General features: G+C 39.7%; 1 protein-coding gene across 4 annotated transcripts in view; it reads left to right on the forward strand.

The window, feature by feature from the left end:
- The window catches only part of ANKRD17 (ankyrin repeat domain 17), a 97,566-nt gene that overhangs the window by 29,620 nt on the left and 51,000 nt on the right, over positions 1-16,946 (forward strand). For all 4 annotated transcript variants that reach the window (XM_080343132.1, XM_080343134.1, XM_080343135.1 and 1 more), the window contains exons 2-3: positions 15,324-15,474; positions 16,085-16,241. In XM_080343132.1, the coding sequence (XP_080199258.1) occupies positions 15,324-15,474; positions 16,085-16,241 (308 nt within the window). The remainder of the gene's footprint in view (positions 1-15,323; positions 15,475-16,084; positions 16,242-16,946) is intronic.

Here is a 16,946-nt window from a genome sequence, read left to right on the forward strand (position 1 = left end):
TTATCTAAAAGTGTTTGTTAGCTTTGATTTTTCAATATTTTCTTTCAAGACTTTTATTCCCTTGTGTTGTCTTAGAAGAGAAAAATAGTTCTGGAGGGGAATATAGATTGTACGTAAGGGATAAAACAGGCAGACTGGAGTGGGAGGCAAACAGCTTTTCTTTCTTGCTGTGCTGGCAGATATGTCTGCCATTGTCTGTCTTTTCTCCTAAAGCAGATCTTCATTTTTGTGAGTGCAAGTAAAGAGACAGTCTGTCACCATGGAGGGCACAGATAGGAAGGGCTTAGAGTGTATTGTGTGACAGTATCTTCTGTAGTGCACAACAGTGTTTTTTCAGTCCCTGGTGGTATTTTAGTCTCTTGGTTTTGATGTGTACCCTTTCTAACATTGTGGCAGAGAGGGCAAGGAGAGAGCTGGTGGGTCCAGTGAGGTATGTACCTCACCTGAGGCTGGAAAGGCCTCTGCCCTGCTTTCATTTCCTATGCTTCATCAACCCACTGTGCTGCTGCCACAGAATGCTGATTTACTACCCTGAGGCTGGTATATCATCCTACAAATGGTGAATTTCAAGTTGGCTGTGGTTAGTGAACCTTTATACTAACTTCCATATAGGGTTCTGTTGTTATAAAAAAACTTCTACTGCTCAGTAAAAAAAAAACCTTTACTGCTCAGTATGTTCCACTCAGAAATGTACTTTTTTTGGTATACAACATCATTACTGTGTGATTTGGTAAAAAGTCTCTCAAGGTTATATACCGTGGTATCAGTATAACTGCCCCAAGCTTCTTTTATACCTTGCCACAGCTGATGTAATCAAGGTGTGCAGTTCATGATGTGTCTTCAGATAAACCCCAAGCACCCTAAACAGCATGTTAAAGCAAATAACTGGAATTCTTGCAACATAATGCCACTAGTGCTAGTTTGTGAAAAGCATCTCTGAAAAGCTGACCATTCATGTAAACCCTTGGTGCATAGAACTGTTCTTTGCCTCTTCTGGACAGGTACTCTTGCAGTACTACTTCTGGTTCTCCTTGAAGGAAAGTTGTTTTCAGGCAGGATGCTATTGAAAAACTAAGCTTTTGCTGTGGTTTCTCTGGGAAGCAGTTCATGCAAAGGTGTGGTATATATTATTGATCCAGAGCAGGAAAAAAAATGTGGGAGGCGAAGCTGTGAGAGTCTTTGCTTAAGTGATGGTAGCCTGACCTTGTGCTAGGGTTTTAAAAGCTTTGTGGCGCAGCATTTGGGTGACCCCCCCTGCAAGCTGTTCTGACTGAGGAAAACTCACCTGGTGGTTTTTATACATGGCAAGGAGTCTAAGGTGCCACTAAGAAGAAAACTTCAGTTGTTCATGCAACTGGGAAACTGGTTTTCCTTAATTTTGCTGTTAACTGAACAACTTTCTGATGGAGAAAGTGAGGTCTCTTTAGCATTATTTTTGTGTGCACCCTGACCCAAATTCAGTAATAGAATGCTAAAGCAAATTGGTGTGATGCAGAGAGCCTTTTAAATGTGTATTGGATTTGGCTGGTCAAAACCATAGCATTGTGGGTTCCTTCTCTCGTGACAAGAATATGTGGTGTTCATCATGGCTGTGGAGCTGAGGACAGCTGGTCCTGCTGGGTGTGCAGCCATAGGTGCATGTGCACGTGGCCCTGGGTCTGGGTTTCTACCAGTGCTGTCAGGGGGAGGGCCTCCTTCCAGCAAAACAAAGCTATTACTTATGATGTTTTGGGGAGGGGGGTAATTTTAGAGACGGGAGACATGGTGTTAGTGAAGTGCATTAGGTGTTCTGAGGCTTAGTCCTGAGGGTAATAGTAACTTGTGGCATAATGCAAACTATTTAATCCCTTATTATTTCTCTTTCCATTATTTCTCTTGTCCTGTGATCTGATCAATCTGTATATTTCAATATCTATGTTTGGGATTGAAAATACATGGACAAACACGGATCACTTGCCCTCTGATGTTAAGTAAAATTCTGTCATCTTAGTAGCTTGTCCACATGCAAAAAATTTCAGAGAATGGAGGTATTCCTGTGCATGTATATTGCAGCAAGTGCAATGGAGTAGTCTGTCTTCTGTTTGGAGATACTGTGGTATAAATGAGCGTGTGAGCTGCCCTCTGTTTTGGGTTAAGTTAGGCTTTAAGATCAGAGTTGGGAAATGTGAGGAAATAAGTCCTTTGACAACAGTTAGGGATTAGGAGTAAACTCCTGATGGGAATTGTAGCTGATTTGCCACCACTGTAGTCACTTGCAGATGGAGGGAGGAATGAAGCCTAGCTGACTAGGCTAATTGCTGAAAGTCATAATGACTGGGAAATGCCTTCTGGCAGACTTAGCATAGCGAATTTGAAGCATCTCTTAGTGAAGACTGGGCAGGTCAGTGGTTTTCCTCTTCTTAACCTTACAAATGGAGCATAATCTGTCAGTGAAAATTTACCATGTGGAAGCTTTCTCTTTGGAAATTGATTTTGCATGGCTGTAGAATTGTGTTTTAAATGACAGATTAAGAGATGAGAAACTGGTCTTGCCTATGATTGGCATGAATATATATTGATGCCTGTCCTCTTTCTCTAAGTCTGCATAGTTTGTTACATTCAGCAACTTTCTTGGCATGGACTACAGAGAACGTGCTTTGGGTTATTTGAGGCCTGGCCTCATTGCAAAAAACCAAACATGTTCAAATCCAAGAGATCTCTTGTATTTACAGGTCTAAACTACGCTGTTATAAAGTCTGGGTGAAGGCAAGGCCCTGCAGCATCTGTCTTTATTGCTGCTAGCTTTGTCTACATAGAACTAAGATGTTGTGTTTCCATTGTTGAGCTGTGCTGATCTACAGACCTTAGAATAACAACTTATTTCAGCTGCAGATTAGGCAGGTGTGCACAGTTCTGAACTGAAGCTTCAAAGAACATTGGGCCAGTGAAATGGAAAAGGTGAAAAATACTCCAGGGAAAATGTGCTTGTGAGAAATCTGGCCACCTTTAGTTGTGCTAAGCTGCTCCAAACTCCCTTCTCAAAGGATTACCTAAGGGTCTTGATCTGTTAGAACAAAGCCTGAGAGAGTGAGAGAAATGACTACTCATTGAGCTGTGAAAAGAAGGCTCAAGATACTTCTTGAAGAATCTGCAGGCAACAAAGAAGCAGACAAGTCCCCTGAAGTTAACCAGTGATAAAGAGAATAAATTACTGTTGGGATTTCAAGCTTGTATCTTACAGAGACAGCAGAATTCAAACAATGCATTTCTGCTTTTGACAGTTCAGGATTTTATTTTTTACAAGTTTTCACCTTTTACTTAAGTGTAATTTTAAAGGAGGATACTTCAGGGTTCTACATTAGTTGACATGGACCTGTCAGTGTAGCAAGGTGCTTCATTGTGGCTTGGAAATGCTTGTCTTGAGAATGCATCCATAAATTTTATCCTTGTAGTATATAGTCAAGGCAAAAGGTGAGGCTGGTGGAAAAGTAACATGACCAACTGTTAGAGAAGGAGTTCATTCTTATGTGCTCACCTTCCTTGAACAAGGCTTAAGAGAATAATTTCTCCCTTGAAAGTAGGCCAGCAAGGAGTAGCATGTAGCAGTGCACAGTAGGTCTGCTTAGGCCTTTCTCAGTAGTGCAGGTGATGTTCAGAGATGCAATTGTTATTGTGAATTGAGGTGCTATTCAGGTAGATGTCCAAAAATCTTTTTTTTTTTTTTTTTTTAAGGGCAGGGTCACACTTCCTAATTTTTATGTACTCAAAGACAAGACTAAAAGAACTCTCATATAGCTAAGCTGTTCTATATTCCTTGTGTTCTCTGTATTTCTTAGTTCTTACTATTAGATCCATCAGAGCTGGCTGTGTCAGTGTGGGTCTGTGGTGATGGTCCTCAGGATGTGTGTTAAGTGCAAGTTTACTCAGAGAAACTTGGAGTCCTTGAACTGTCCTTCAGGAGGAGGAGAGGTGGGAAAAAGTTAATATGCCATTTACGGAGCCAGAAGGCTTGTCTTAATAGAGCCTGTAATACAGCCTGGTTGGAGAAATGCCCGGGTGGTCAGAAGCAGCATAACCCCTCTGAGTTTTTTACAGCAGCTGTAGAGAGTAGGCTCCGGTTTGTGTGGCCCTGTAAGTAACTTCTTAAGCAGCTTAAGTGATGCTTACCTCAGATACTTGAGAGAGTGTCTTAGGGGCTGCAGTTGTTGGAGTGTGACATTAGGGTTTTAGCATGGAGGGTGTTGGTCTCTTCTCACAAGTAGGAAGTGATAGGATGAGACGAAATGGCCTCAAGTTGTGCAAGGGAAGGTTCAGATTGGATATTAGGAAATATATTTTCCCGGAAGGGTTTGTGAAGCATTAGAACAGGCTGCCTAGGGAGGTGGTGCAGTCACCATCCCCGGTGGTGTTTAAAAGATGTGGTGAGGCTCTCAGGGACATGGTTTAGTACTAGATTTAGGTGACAGTTGGACTTGATGATCTTAAGGGTCTCTTCCAACCAAAATGATTCTATGATTTGGGCAATAAGGGGAGAGGGTGATTCCAGGAAGCTCAGTTGCATCCATTTTTCTCTTCATGGTTGTTACATGCCCCTTTGGCTGTGTGTTTCTGATAAACATTTTATTGTTTGGGAAAATGTGCCAGTTACTTGCTAAAGGCAGCAAAATTTGCCTGTGCAGGGTCAGGCTGTCTGTTTACTATCCTTCGGTTGTCAGGGTTATTTTGCACAAAGTGGTTTCCATTTTGATTGTGTGATGTATGGGAACAGCCTTTGTTACAGGTGTTATTTGTTAGTGGCTCTGATGGAGACAGCCACATCTTGGGTTTGGTCCAGAGACAGCAACAATCTGAATGAGTTATTCGTAGGCAGTCATGAAAGTTTTGCTTGCTTATGTGGTCAGTTGTTCCCAAGCCTGCTCTGAAAGAGGTCATTTATATCAAAAGTTATTGTTCAGCTTTTCTGTTGAGAGTTAGCGGGCGATAAAAGAAGATGCATACTTGTGTTCAAATGGTTGGACTGTCAATGTGTCAGTTTTCTTACTGTTATTGTGGAAGTATTGTTTGAAGCTGAATTTTCAGAAGTGTGATGGCAGGCAGTTTACTCTTGCTGTTTTTTGTTTTTTGTTTTTTTTTTAATCTTGTTATTCATGTCACAGGACAAAATTTGTGGATTTTTTTTCCCCACATAAATGGGAAACTGGAACAGGGAACTTGATAAGATAACAAGTTGAGATGTTATTTTTATGTTGGCATGAAATCTTTCTTGCACAAACAATTGCAGCTGAATACTGGTTAATGCATAAATTTGCTTAAAGTGGAAGTATGCCAAGTGTTTGGAATGAAGATCTGAAATGGAAAAAAAGTCTTTCCTTGTAGTTCCACAGCCTTCTTGTAGCTATACATATCAGTCTGCCTGTTTCTCTCCTCTTATGGTTGTTTGTAATGCGGAGGATAGGAGTACAGAGGAGAGAATTTTCATGTGAATACATCAGCACCTGTCTTGTATCCAGAAACACACTGCAGTTATAATGCAGGTGTCCCTGCAGCAGAAACTGATGGTGCTGGTCATGAGGATGGTGTTATGCCATTTCAGCAGCATGGCCTGTTATTCTTCTTACCATTCCCTCTCCCTACCCCTTTTAATTGTTTTTAGCAGCAGCAAGAGAAATGGGGTGTATGGAGTAAAATGAAAGACAACACTGTTGAGATGTTCCAGCTGCTGGACTTCAGATTTCTGCTGAACAAGGCTTCATTTAGGTTTGGGGAGGGTTATTGCATGTTAGAAAGACAGCAAATGTGATTATATATCCAAGATAACTGGAAGTAATCCTTGCTGTATGGGAAAGGAATGCTGCTGTAAGACTTTGTGTCTGCAGTGACAATGCTGCTGTAGTAGCTGGGTAGGCTAACGGAGAATCATACAGCTTGTTCCCGGTTCAAGACAGATTCTAAGAAAAAAAAAAAAAAAGCCACAGAATCTGTAAGGCTAAAATTGAATGGGCAAAATGGTCTGTTTCACTTGCTTTGGTGTCTGCTTTCCTTTCAGTAACCAGAAAGCTGATCTTTATCTAAAGAACATGGTGTCTTGTGTTTAAAAAAAAAAAAAAAAGGCCAGTAAACCATTACTTCAGAGCTATGTCATGCAAATTAGGTGGTTGTGCTGTTTGTCATGTTCTGTTTTGTTGTCACAGAAATGACAAGTAATTCCAGAGGCTTGTCTGCATTAAAACTTAAAATGGAAATTTTTTTCATATGTACTAATGCTATGAAGATTGACATCTTAAAATGGCTTCAGACCTGTGTTAACTAAGTGTCAATTTCACCTGAAAACATGTAGCCGTAGCTGAACCATATACTTGGCCTCAAAGTTTTGTTGGATAAAGTCAAAATCCATTTCCAGTGATTTATTTCAAGATGTGTTTAAGTTGATTACTTTGGCTCAATGTTTCAGATTGGTCTTTTTTTCAGTAAGATGACTTTCAACTGAGATGGGTTCATGTATGTTGAAAGTAATAGAGGTATGCAGTGAAATCTTAAGTAGTTATTAGTCAGAGTTAGACTTTATTTCCTCTTGTGTGTTCCAGTTGCAAAGTAACAGTATAAAAGCTGCTGTTCTGTGTAAAACAGACTTGTAGAGTGTATTAATGAAGCAAGCAGTGGAAAATTTTTTATTTTAAAGAAATACTAATTAAATTTGAATGAAAGATAGCTGTTTTATTGTTTTTTTTTTTGTTTGGGGTGTGGTTTTTTGTGTTTGTTTTTTTTTTTTTGTCTTCTTTGTTTATTTGTGTTTTTGAGGCTGGGTTTCTTTTTTGGTGCAGTGTCGTGTAATAACTTGGAACAATTTCACAGTGATCCCCAAGGCTGTAGGAAGTGATCGGCAGATGCTTAGTGGAACTGTTTAGCAGCCAAAAATACATACTTGGGGACCTTTTTTCATACAAGCTCATGCAGAAGAAAATCCTGAGGGGTCCTGATCCCAGACTCCAAGGATGTTTATCAGCTTGTCTGTGATCTTTAGGAAAAGGTTTGTGTGCTAATCAAGTGTTCCCTTCTTGCTTGTGCAGTCCTGCACATTCAGTTTGTGAGATGGAAGTACTGTAGATCCAGGTTTCAGTAAGTAAATGATATTGACTGTAAAAACAATCTGTCTTGAAGAGAAGCGACAGAAATAATGAGCTCTCTGCCATTGAGGCAAAAGCTGTGATTATCCTGGATCTGAGTTGCTAGGGTGCAGGGGGAAGGTAGTATAACTGTGAGTCAGGCTATGCTGTTGACATGAGGAGTTCCCCATGTAAATCAGAATTAAAACTGTTCACTGTATGGGAGTTGTTTTAGCTGAGAAGGTGAAGAATCTGAAGCCTCCTTGTTGCCTCCTTGTTCTTCAAGCTGGTAACTTGTTGATGTAGCAGGACTGAAGTTTGACTAACTTAGTAATGATTGCCGTTTCAGTCTGAAGATGGCTTTGTAACAGGTGGCAGGCTTGAAATCCTTTTGAAGTTTCCAGTTGTCTTCAGAAACCTTTTACTACTCTTTAAAAAATTTGTAGCTGGGAACAATCAGTTATTACAGCTCTTGCAAATTGGCAATAAGTCCTTTTGTATGCAAATAAAAAATACCCGAAAGAGACTGGTTAAGGTCTGTTTGAGGTGGTCACGTTTGCTATATGACAGTCACTAGCTGTTGCTTGTATGCCAGGTTCCTCAGAAAAGCTTTGTACCAAGTCTTGCTTCTTATAGGATCTATTTGGCAACCTCTGGATATCAAATACCAAAGGCCCAACTGCCAAGGTAAAAACTTAAGAAATTCTAAAATTGTAATTGGTGCCTAATATGGTGAGTAATTAATGAGAGCAATCTGGCAGAAGTTGAGAAAGAAATCTTCTGTTGCATTTTAAGCCTAGAAGATAGAGGCCACCTCCAGCCTCGAGAAGAAGAAAAAACCTACAGAGAATTTTTTTTTTTTTTTTTTCATGAAAGGCGTTTTGGGGCCTTTCAAAATATTTGTCTTGGGATAGTTCATCCAAATCTGTTTTCAGATGTTGTTGTTTATGAAGCTTAAAATGTTCCATCCTATTATGTTAATGAGTACGACTTGCTGTTTCACAGCCTTCAAGATTTGTTGTTTGCAGCCTAACTGCTAGACCCTTAAACTGGATTTCACTGTTTGTTACTTTAAGAACCATTTACTACTTTTTTTCTTTTTTTGAGCATGTCTTCATGTGAAGCTTCAAGGTTGTGAAATAGTATATACAATGAAACACAGCTAGAAATATGTTGCAGATGTTTGTCCAAGGATGTTTGTCTGAGGATATTTGTCATGTTTTTTTGAGTGAGTATTGTGGCTGGTTTTATCACACTGTGTGCTGAAATGTACCATAGAATTAAGCAACTGTTTGCTGCTGCCCTCCATCTCCATACATCTGCTTTCAGATTGTCCATGTCAGAGTAATATGGTGTAAATTTTAATAATTTATATGGAATGTGGGGTTTTTAATGTTTACTCTTTGTTAATTTCTGACTAAATGCTGGAAAGCAGCAGCATATAAATACTGTGTGGGTGCAGGATGCCCTTAAAGAAGACTATGGAATGGAATGGAATGGGCAAAATTCACTCTTAGGCTCTTGAAATCAGGTGTGGAACCTGAAGGGGGAAGGAGAAAATGGCTTTTTACAGCCTTTTTTTAATGCTTCTGAGTTGTCATTACAACACAGCTGTGGCTGAGGACAAACTGTAAAACTGATAAACAAATGCTAGAGATGCTCTGTAGGTTAATGACCAGAGGTATTCATGGCAGTTATATACTGATTAGATGGCTAAATAAGTGGCTTTTGTCTTCCTGCATTAAGTTCTAGTAGGTGCTGGATGTTGGAAACGTAGCTGTTGTCTGCCATTGTTTGTAAGTGAAGTGTTAAATAATTGCTTTTATTGTTCTCTACTGTTGATAAAATTTAGCTCATCATAAAGCTCTCTGGTAATGCTTTGTGGGCAACTGTATTGATATAAAGTGTAAATATTACAAAGTGTTATATGTATGTGGGAAGGTGACCTTTAAGGGTACCAAAGCTATTTGTGTAACAAAAGGGCTTAGCTTTGCTCTTGGGTTCTTCTGTTACACTGCAACAAACAATATTAAAATTTCTTATCAATGAAATTCATACAGTATCACTGGAGTTGAATTGTGTAGCGTAGTACCGGTTTTTTATGTTTTAATGTGTATTAAGAGCTTTCATACTAAACTGCAATTATGCGGTAGGTAATTCTACTGAGACGAAGATTAGAGTTTGCTGTCCTTTCAGACTTGAGGTGTTCATTTAGGTATTGTTCCAATTTTGGTAGTAAAGTAACTTTACTAGTGGATGATGTGGTTCAAGAGAAGTTGTTTTGGTGTTGATTACTGGATTTCTATTTTATAAGTGTGGAAGATGTGAAGAGGCAGTTGTTTGTAGGTGAAATTGAGTATTTTCTTCTCCCCCCCTTTCTGGCTTGATTTAAGATTAGGAAGACACTGATCTGTCTGTAGCCTTATAAGTAGTAGAATGGAAATCTGTAGGTGATTGACTCCGTTTCATCAAATCCTTAATGTTTTTTTGTGTGTGTGGTGTGTTGGGGGCTTTTTATGTGTTTTGTTTTGTTTTCCCTGAGGGAAGCTATGTGAGTTTGTTAAACCTTAGTTTGCATTTGTATGAGGCCATATGGAGGCATATGTATGGATTTAGAAGACACTGGTGTGGGGATATAGGAGGACCTATGCTGATGGCAAGTATATTTGCATATGGTTTGCTGGTTAGAGATTAAAATTTGAGTTGGCATTAGGAACTGAATTCTGTCTCCACATGATATAGTATCACACAGTGGCAAGAGGCATGCCAGTTAGAGCTAAGTTAACTCAGTTGTGTTGTGCCTTTTTTCTATTTTTTTTTTTTTCCCTGCTCAAATCTGGCATTTATTAAACTGTGTTTGGTATCTGCTGTTTGGCAGTCAAAATAAAAAAATCACTGAGATCTTGCAGGACTGTCTTCAGGGTGCATTGATATGAGTTTTGCGGAATCAGCTTTTTTACCTGGTTGAGGTGTCCATACCTCCACGTATAATATCAGATGGCAGAACAATACTAAAAAGGCAAAAGTACCATTCCTTACAAAAGAAAAGATCCAGCCCTGCTGATAAAATAGTTTGTGCAGTAAGTTATACCTCCTGATTCTGGAGTGGTGAAGAAGAAATGGAGCAAAGAGGAGCAAATAGCTTACCCCGAAGTTGGGAAGGAGAAAGAATGGGTGGAGTTTTGGGTCTGTACTACAGAAAACACAGAAAACAAAACATATAGGTTTGTGGGATGGCATGCACACAAAAGTGAGCCCTGTGGAAGCTTGAGAGCATGCATGGGGAAAATGACAACAGAGGTTCTGAGGAAGAGGACAAGTCTGTGGTACCCAATTTGATGTTGTTGCAAAGCTCTGCTAAGTAGGGAAGAATTCTTTCTAATAAGAAGTGATAACATGTGATGTTAAAAATTTTAAGTGTAGTCTAGTATCATAGTACTTGGAAAATTCAGAACAATATTTAGCCCAGAAAAGCAGTACTTGGAAGGTAGTTAAAGGTACTTGTGGCAGGAGATTTCTGTGTGCTTTGGATTTATATACCTGTTAACATGTTTCTTTTAAGCCCTCTTTAAATTTCTCTCCGTGTTCTTATTCAATGCTCTTATTCAAAACTGTAGGCTGTCATCTTTGAGAGCAGTCAGAACTTGATAGTTTTGTTCTCCTAGCTTTTTTGATTGGTAGAAGCCTCACATAAACTAGAAATGATTATGGGCAAAGTAAACTTAGGCAAATACAGGATATTAGACTTTTATTGCAGGATGACAGCCCTTCTGTTGGGGACTCTTTAAACAATTGGATTATGTCAGAGGATTTTTTGGTGGGAAAAATACTGAGAACCCAGATTAAATATTCTGATATGTAAGGTGGAGGGTTTGTGAACTATTCTATGTTGTTGTTGTGGTGGGGTTTGTTTTGTTTCGGATGGTGTTTTTGTGTGTGTGTGTGTTTTGGTTTGGGTTTTAGTTAGAGGAAATACATCTGAAGACTGTTAAAGGAAATGTCTGTTTACTTGGCCTGGTAAATGGAAATGCTTTGTCTTTCATTTGTAGTTTCTATAGAGAAGGGAGCATTTTCTGAGAAATGAAAGTGGAATTTTCACTTCTACCAAAATACAGCTGTATTCACCATTGTTAGGGTGATAGTATCACAATGTCTGGTATTGTGTGTCATGTTGAACCAGCTGAAGAAGAAGCTGTAGATGTAGTGAAACCCTTAAGGTAAAAGGCAATTATTGGAATATGGAGTTGTATAACTGGAGGCTTGATCAAAGGTTCTGCAAGCCACAATTTGAAGATGGATTTCTTCTGTAATAGCTTAGGAAAGGAATACAGCGATGTTTAAGGTCATAAAATAGTCTACATTTGTTATTTAATATGTTCGTTTATTGAGACATTGCTCTGAAATGGTTTAAATGATGGAAGATGGAAATGCTTTTCAAAACTTTATTGCAAGAGAAGCTTTCTCCTGATAATTTGTGGTTGTCCTGGTTCTGTATTGTTCGTAGGTAGATTGCTTTTAATCTCAGATTTCCTTGGTTATAATTTTTTTTTTTTAATCTCACTGTGCTGATATTCTTAGCTAGAAGGAAAAATACAAGGATTTTTCCATTGGAAACCTAGACTGCCTAAAAGACCTAATTTGAAGGGAGAGGATGTGAGTGGGGGAGAGATGTTTTCATATTTAGACTTTTTTCTTGGCAAATGTTTCATAGTGTAACCAGCTGTTAAAAATTTCACTCAGATGAGAATTTTTTTTTTTTAGTTAGTCTAAGTAGTAGGGATTTTGTGAATTGGGTGAGCCAAGAAGATAGTTCCAACTGCTCAATAGTTTGCATTTCCAGTGGTGAAATCTGTCAGTTGGCTCCTGAACAGCAGAGTGGTTCCTTTCTCTTGCTGCAGCAGGCTTAGGCCTTTGGAGGAAGACAAATGGCAAGTCCTCAGATGACCTAAGTCTGATGTTGTAGACGCCTGGCACATAGCTGGCAGCAACCAGCCAAAGTCTGTGGCAAGGCAGGAGTGAATTGTTCCTTAGGACTGGGGAGGAAACTAGGAGTTGCCTTCACCTGTTTGTGAAACTGGAAAACTCTAGCCTGTATGAGCATCACTTGGAAAAAGTAGTGTTGAGGAGGAATATCAAACACTGCAGGACTGTCCTGGTATCAGCAGTTGTTGACTTGAGAGCCACTTTCATCAGAAGTTAGAAGTCATCCACTTGAGTTTGCTGTGTTCCTAGATTTGAATGAGAAGGGCCAAGAATCTTCAAAGATGCCCGTGAAATATATACTTGTGTATTACCAAAAGCTATCTGAAAGGAGATTTTCCGCCCCGCAAAATAGTATTGTTCAAGTGATAAACTTGAAGCAATCTTGAAAGTAGCTCTTGCCCTATCTTCACAGTATCACAGTATGTTTGGGATTGGAAGGGACCTCAAAAGATCATCTAGTCCAATTGCCCTTTTCTCAAATAAGGTCACCCCTCAGTCTCCTCTTCTCCAAACTAAAGAGACCCAGCTCCCTCAGCCTTTCCTCATAAGGGAGGTGCTCCACTCCCTTAATCATCTTTGTTGCCCTACGCTGGACCCTCTCCAGCAGTTCCCTATCCTTCTTGAACTGAGGGGCCCAGAACTGGACACAGTATTCCAGATATGGTCTCACCAGGGCGGAGTAGAGGGGAAGGAGGACCTCTCTTGATCTACTAACCACCCCCCTTGTAATACACCCCAGGATGCCATTGGCCTTCCTGGCCACAAGGGCACAGTGCTGGCTCATGGTCATCCTGTTGTCCACCAGGACCCCCAAGTCCCTTTCCCCTACATTGCTCTCTAATATGTAATTTCCCAACCTATACTGGAACCTGGGGTTATTCCTGCCCAGATGCAGGACTCTATACTTTTCCTTGTTAAATTTAATGAGGTTATTCCCCACCCAACTCTCCAGCCTGTCCAGGTCTCGCTGGATGGCAGCACAGCTTTCTGGCGTGTCAGCCACTCCTCCCAGCTTAGTGTCATCAGCAAACTTGCTGATAGTACACTCTATTCCCTTGTCTAAATCGTTAATGAATATATTGAATAATATTGGCCCCAGTACTGACCCCTGAGGCACTCCACTAGATACTGTCCTCCAACTAGATTCCACACCATTGACTACCACTCTCTGGCTTCTCTCCTTAAGCCAGTTTGCAACCCAGCTCACTACTCTATTGTCTAGACCACACCTCCTCAACTTAGCTGCAAGGATGCTGTGGGAGACTGTGTCAAAGGCTTTACTGAAGTCAAGGTAGACCATATCCACCGCTCTGCCATCATCCATCCACCTTGTTACATTCTCATAAAAGGCTATGAGATTGGTCAAGCATGACTTACCCTTGGTAAAGCCATGCTGACTTGCCTCTAATAACCCTCTTATCCTTGATATGCCTTGAGATGGCACCAAGGATAAGCTGTTCCATTACTTTCCCAGGGACAGAGGTGAGGCTGACCGGTCTCTGATTACCCGGGTCCTCCTTCTTGCCCTTTTTGAAGACTGGAGTGACATTTGCTTTCCTCCAATCCTCGGGCACCTCTCCCATTTACCAAGACTTGGCAAAGATGATGGAGAGCGGTCCAGCAATGACTTCAGCCAGCTCCCTCAGCACCCGCGGATGCATCCCATCTGGACCCATGGATTTATGGGTGTCCAGACTATTTAATTGCTCCCTAACCCAGTCCTCATCAACTAAAGTAAACTCCTCCACAAACAAGATGTTTAGGTTCAAGCTATGTGGTAGTGCTATATCCTAATAAGTTTTGAGCTGCAGGCAGACTGTAGAAGGGAAAGTTGTTGTGTGAGTTCTTCACTTTTGATGAGAATAGATGGGAGGATGGAGAGAGACCTTTCAGGAGTCCTCAGATGAACTGGTCACTCTTTGGGTTTGTCTGCCCATTTAGATTCTTAGGGCATTTATGTGCAGGAATCTGAACTTGTGACGCTCATGAGATTGCTTTTAAACTTTGGAGACACACATCAATCTTAAATAGTATTTCTGTCTTCATAAACTGTATTAATCACATTGTAGGGGTTTCTGGCATGTGCTTTTTTGTCTAGCAGTCTTGAATTTAGATTTCTATTACCATTTTTGATTTTTTTTTTATTTATTTGATTTTTTGAAGATGTGGATCTTTGAGGATGTTAGAGCTTTATGAGGGGGTGTTTAGACTTCATCTTTATAAACTAATAAATGGTTTGATGTTAGGTCATAGACTTAGGGGTGTGTTTATGGAACTCTCAAAGGAGTGTTTTTCTCTACACTGCTTTGACCCAGTCTTCCTTTGACAGGCAGTAGAAAACAAACGTGTATTAATGGCTTTTCCCTCTAAAATATTGCTCTCTTCCTTAATTACTACGTGTTTCACAACAACAGAAAATGGAGAACACATGGCAATAGGAACTTGAAAAGAACTAAGACCACTTGGCATCTGTTTTCTGGAAAAAGCAGATCTAATGGGTTGCAAAATATGTTGATAATGTTTTAAATAAGTGTTTTCTTGAGAAACTTTCTGTGAAACCCTTGTATGTTGCATATGAGTTGATCATACCTGGAACATGTTTCCGGTCGTTTTTTCTTAACTTGGATTAGGAGACATCAGACCTGCAGGAAGCAAAACAGCAGAGAATTTGTCTGCAAGTCAGAAGAAAACAATTGACACAAAAGTAGTGATGACTATAAGATTTTTTTCTTTTTGTGGATTTTGTTAATAGAGTTGAATGCCATTTGAGGGCAGGTTATTCCTTTGAAAGATGACTGGGTTGTGTGAAATAGAAAATTCTTTCTTTGTCATATATATATTTTTTTTTAAATTCTTTTGGGAGGAAAAAAATCCAAACTGAACAGCTTGCATAGAAACTCATAGCAGCTACTGCCTTTAGGCTGTCTGGAGAGGTATCTATTTCACTTTTCCCTCCCTGTGTTAACATGGACTTGAAAATTGTAGAGTGCAGTGGGGAGATGTGAAATCTATGTTAAACTTTTCTAGTACATGTGGCTTCTACTCCCAGAGGAAATGGACAAGATGGTAGAAGGTACATTCTTTGTATGTGGTTTTGAGATGCCTCATTGCTTTCATTGGTGAAATAATACCACTTTGTGTCAACTGAGGATAGTTCAGCTAATAAAGTAGTATAAAGGCAAATGCAACTGTGGGGTTTTTTTGTGTTTTAAGTGTGTTTTGGTCACTTATTCTTGAACCAGATCTGTTATTTTTCAGGTGGAATCATTTATCTTAGATCAAGATGATCTTGAAAACCCTATGTTGGAAACAGCTTCTAAATTGCTTTTGTCAAGTACCGATGGCACTGACCTGAGAACAGTAGATCCAGAAACTCAGGCAAGATTAGAAGCATTACTTGAAGCTGCAGGTAAGTCCTTGTGTCCTATACAGGTTTAATCCTGAAGCCGTTACATATAAGACCATACTGGAACTGCTTGCTCAAGTCTAATCCATAGGAGCACGATATAAATGCAGAATATAAAGTGGTTTGAACTTGTCAAGATTGTGCAAGTCATTGAAGAGAAAGAAATTAATTTAAAGCATTTTGAATTTTGGAAAATCAGAGTTTCATGTGAAGGCTATGCTTCCAATCAGATTCCTCCTGTTAGATTTCTAAAAGCCTGAGTAAAAATTGACACCTTGCCCTGGCTTGCAACCTTATGTGAAAGACTCAGCTGCTCAGTGAGACTTTTTATATAGTAATTGTTATAAAACAAAGCTTTACTAGTTGCATATATGAAATAGCTGTAACTAGTTGAAAAACAACGCCTTCTGTGGATTGGAGGGTTTCATTCATGTGTATCACATTAGAGTGCAGTTTTTAAGTTACTGTTGTAAGGAGTTAATCCCTTTGTTTTGGAAGCTGTAGTTTATTACTCTTGCAGTCTTTTTGCCAACAGATCTCAGGCTCAATTTCAACTTCTCTGTTTTCTCCTTTTCTGGCACGCATACTAATTTGTTGTAAATTGGAATGAAAGGAATAGGTAAGCTGTCTACAGCTGATGGTAAAGCATTCGCAGATCCTGAGGTGCTTCGCAGATTGACTTCTTCGGTCAGTTGCGCGTTGGATGAAGCTGCTGCTGCACTTACCCGGATGAGAGCAGAAAGCACAGCAAATGCAGGGCAGACGGACAAGTAAGCAGAAATTTAAATTTAATTTTTTCCAGTCTTTTGCCACTTGCCAGGCAGCTTTTTATCACTTTTGTTTACAGAACAGTGAAACTCTTACTCAAGTGGAATTAGCACCAAGTTGTCAATGGTGATTCTTCCTGAAAATTCCTGGACTGTTAGGGCTTGAAATGGGAAGTGAAGTAGTTAATATTGCTTAGTATTCAGAAATTGTGGTCCAAATAATTTAACTTGACAAACTATAGAAACTTTCTAAACTCTATTAAATAGTGTGACTTAGAACTGTACGAAAAAATAGCAAATCCCAAAATGAGTCATTCAATAATAGCATGAAACTAGCTTTGGGACTGAAAAAAAAAAGTTTCAGAGAACTTCACAGTGACTCTTTCATTGAGGAAAGAAAACGTTCTTGAGGAACTTGAGCCCTCATGGTGGTGTACAGCTTTCCTGGGTTAGGTGGGAGTTTGGACAGAGCCTCAGCCAGAGAGTTGTTACTTTTTAACTGGACTTTCTGGCTTTATTTTTACTTCTTTTCTTCTTACTTATGTCTGCAGGAACAAAAAAGAAAGTTCCCTTCTAGGTTGTCGTTCAGCTTCGATAAAACAGAAACACAGTGTTAGCAGAAACAACTGAAGTGCTGCTGTGCTAGTTTGCAGTTTGCTCCTTGAATACTGAGTAACTTGAAAGAAACATTTCTTGGTGTATTGATCA

This window comes from Nesoenas mayeri (assembly GCF_963082525.1).
Source record: "Nesoenas mayeri genome assembly, chromosome: 4".
NCBI lineage: Eukaryota > Metazoa > Chordata > Aves > Columbiformes > Columbidae > Nesoenas > Nesoenas mayeri.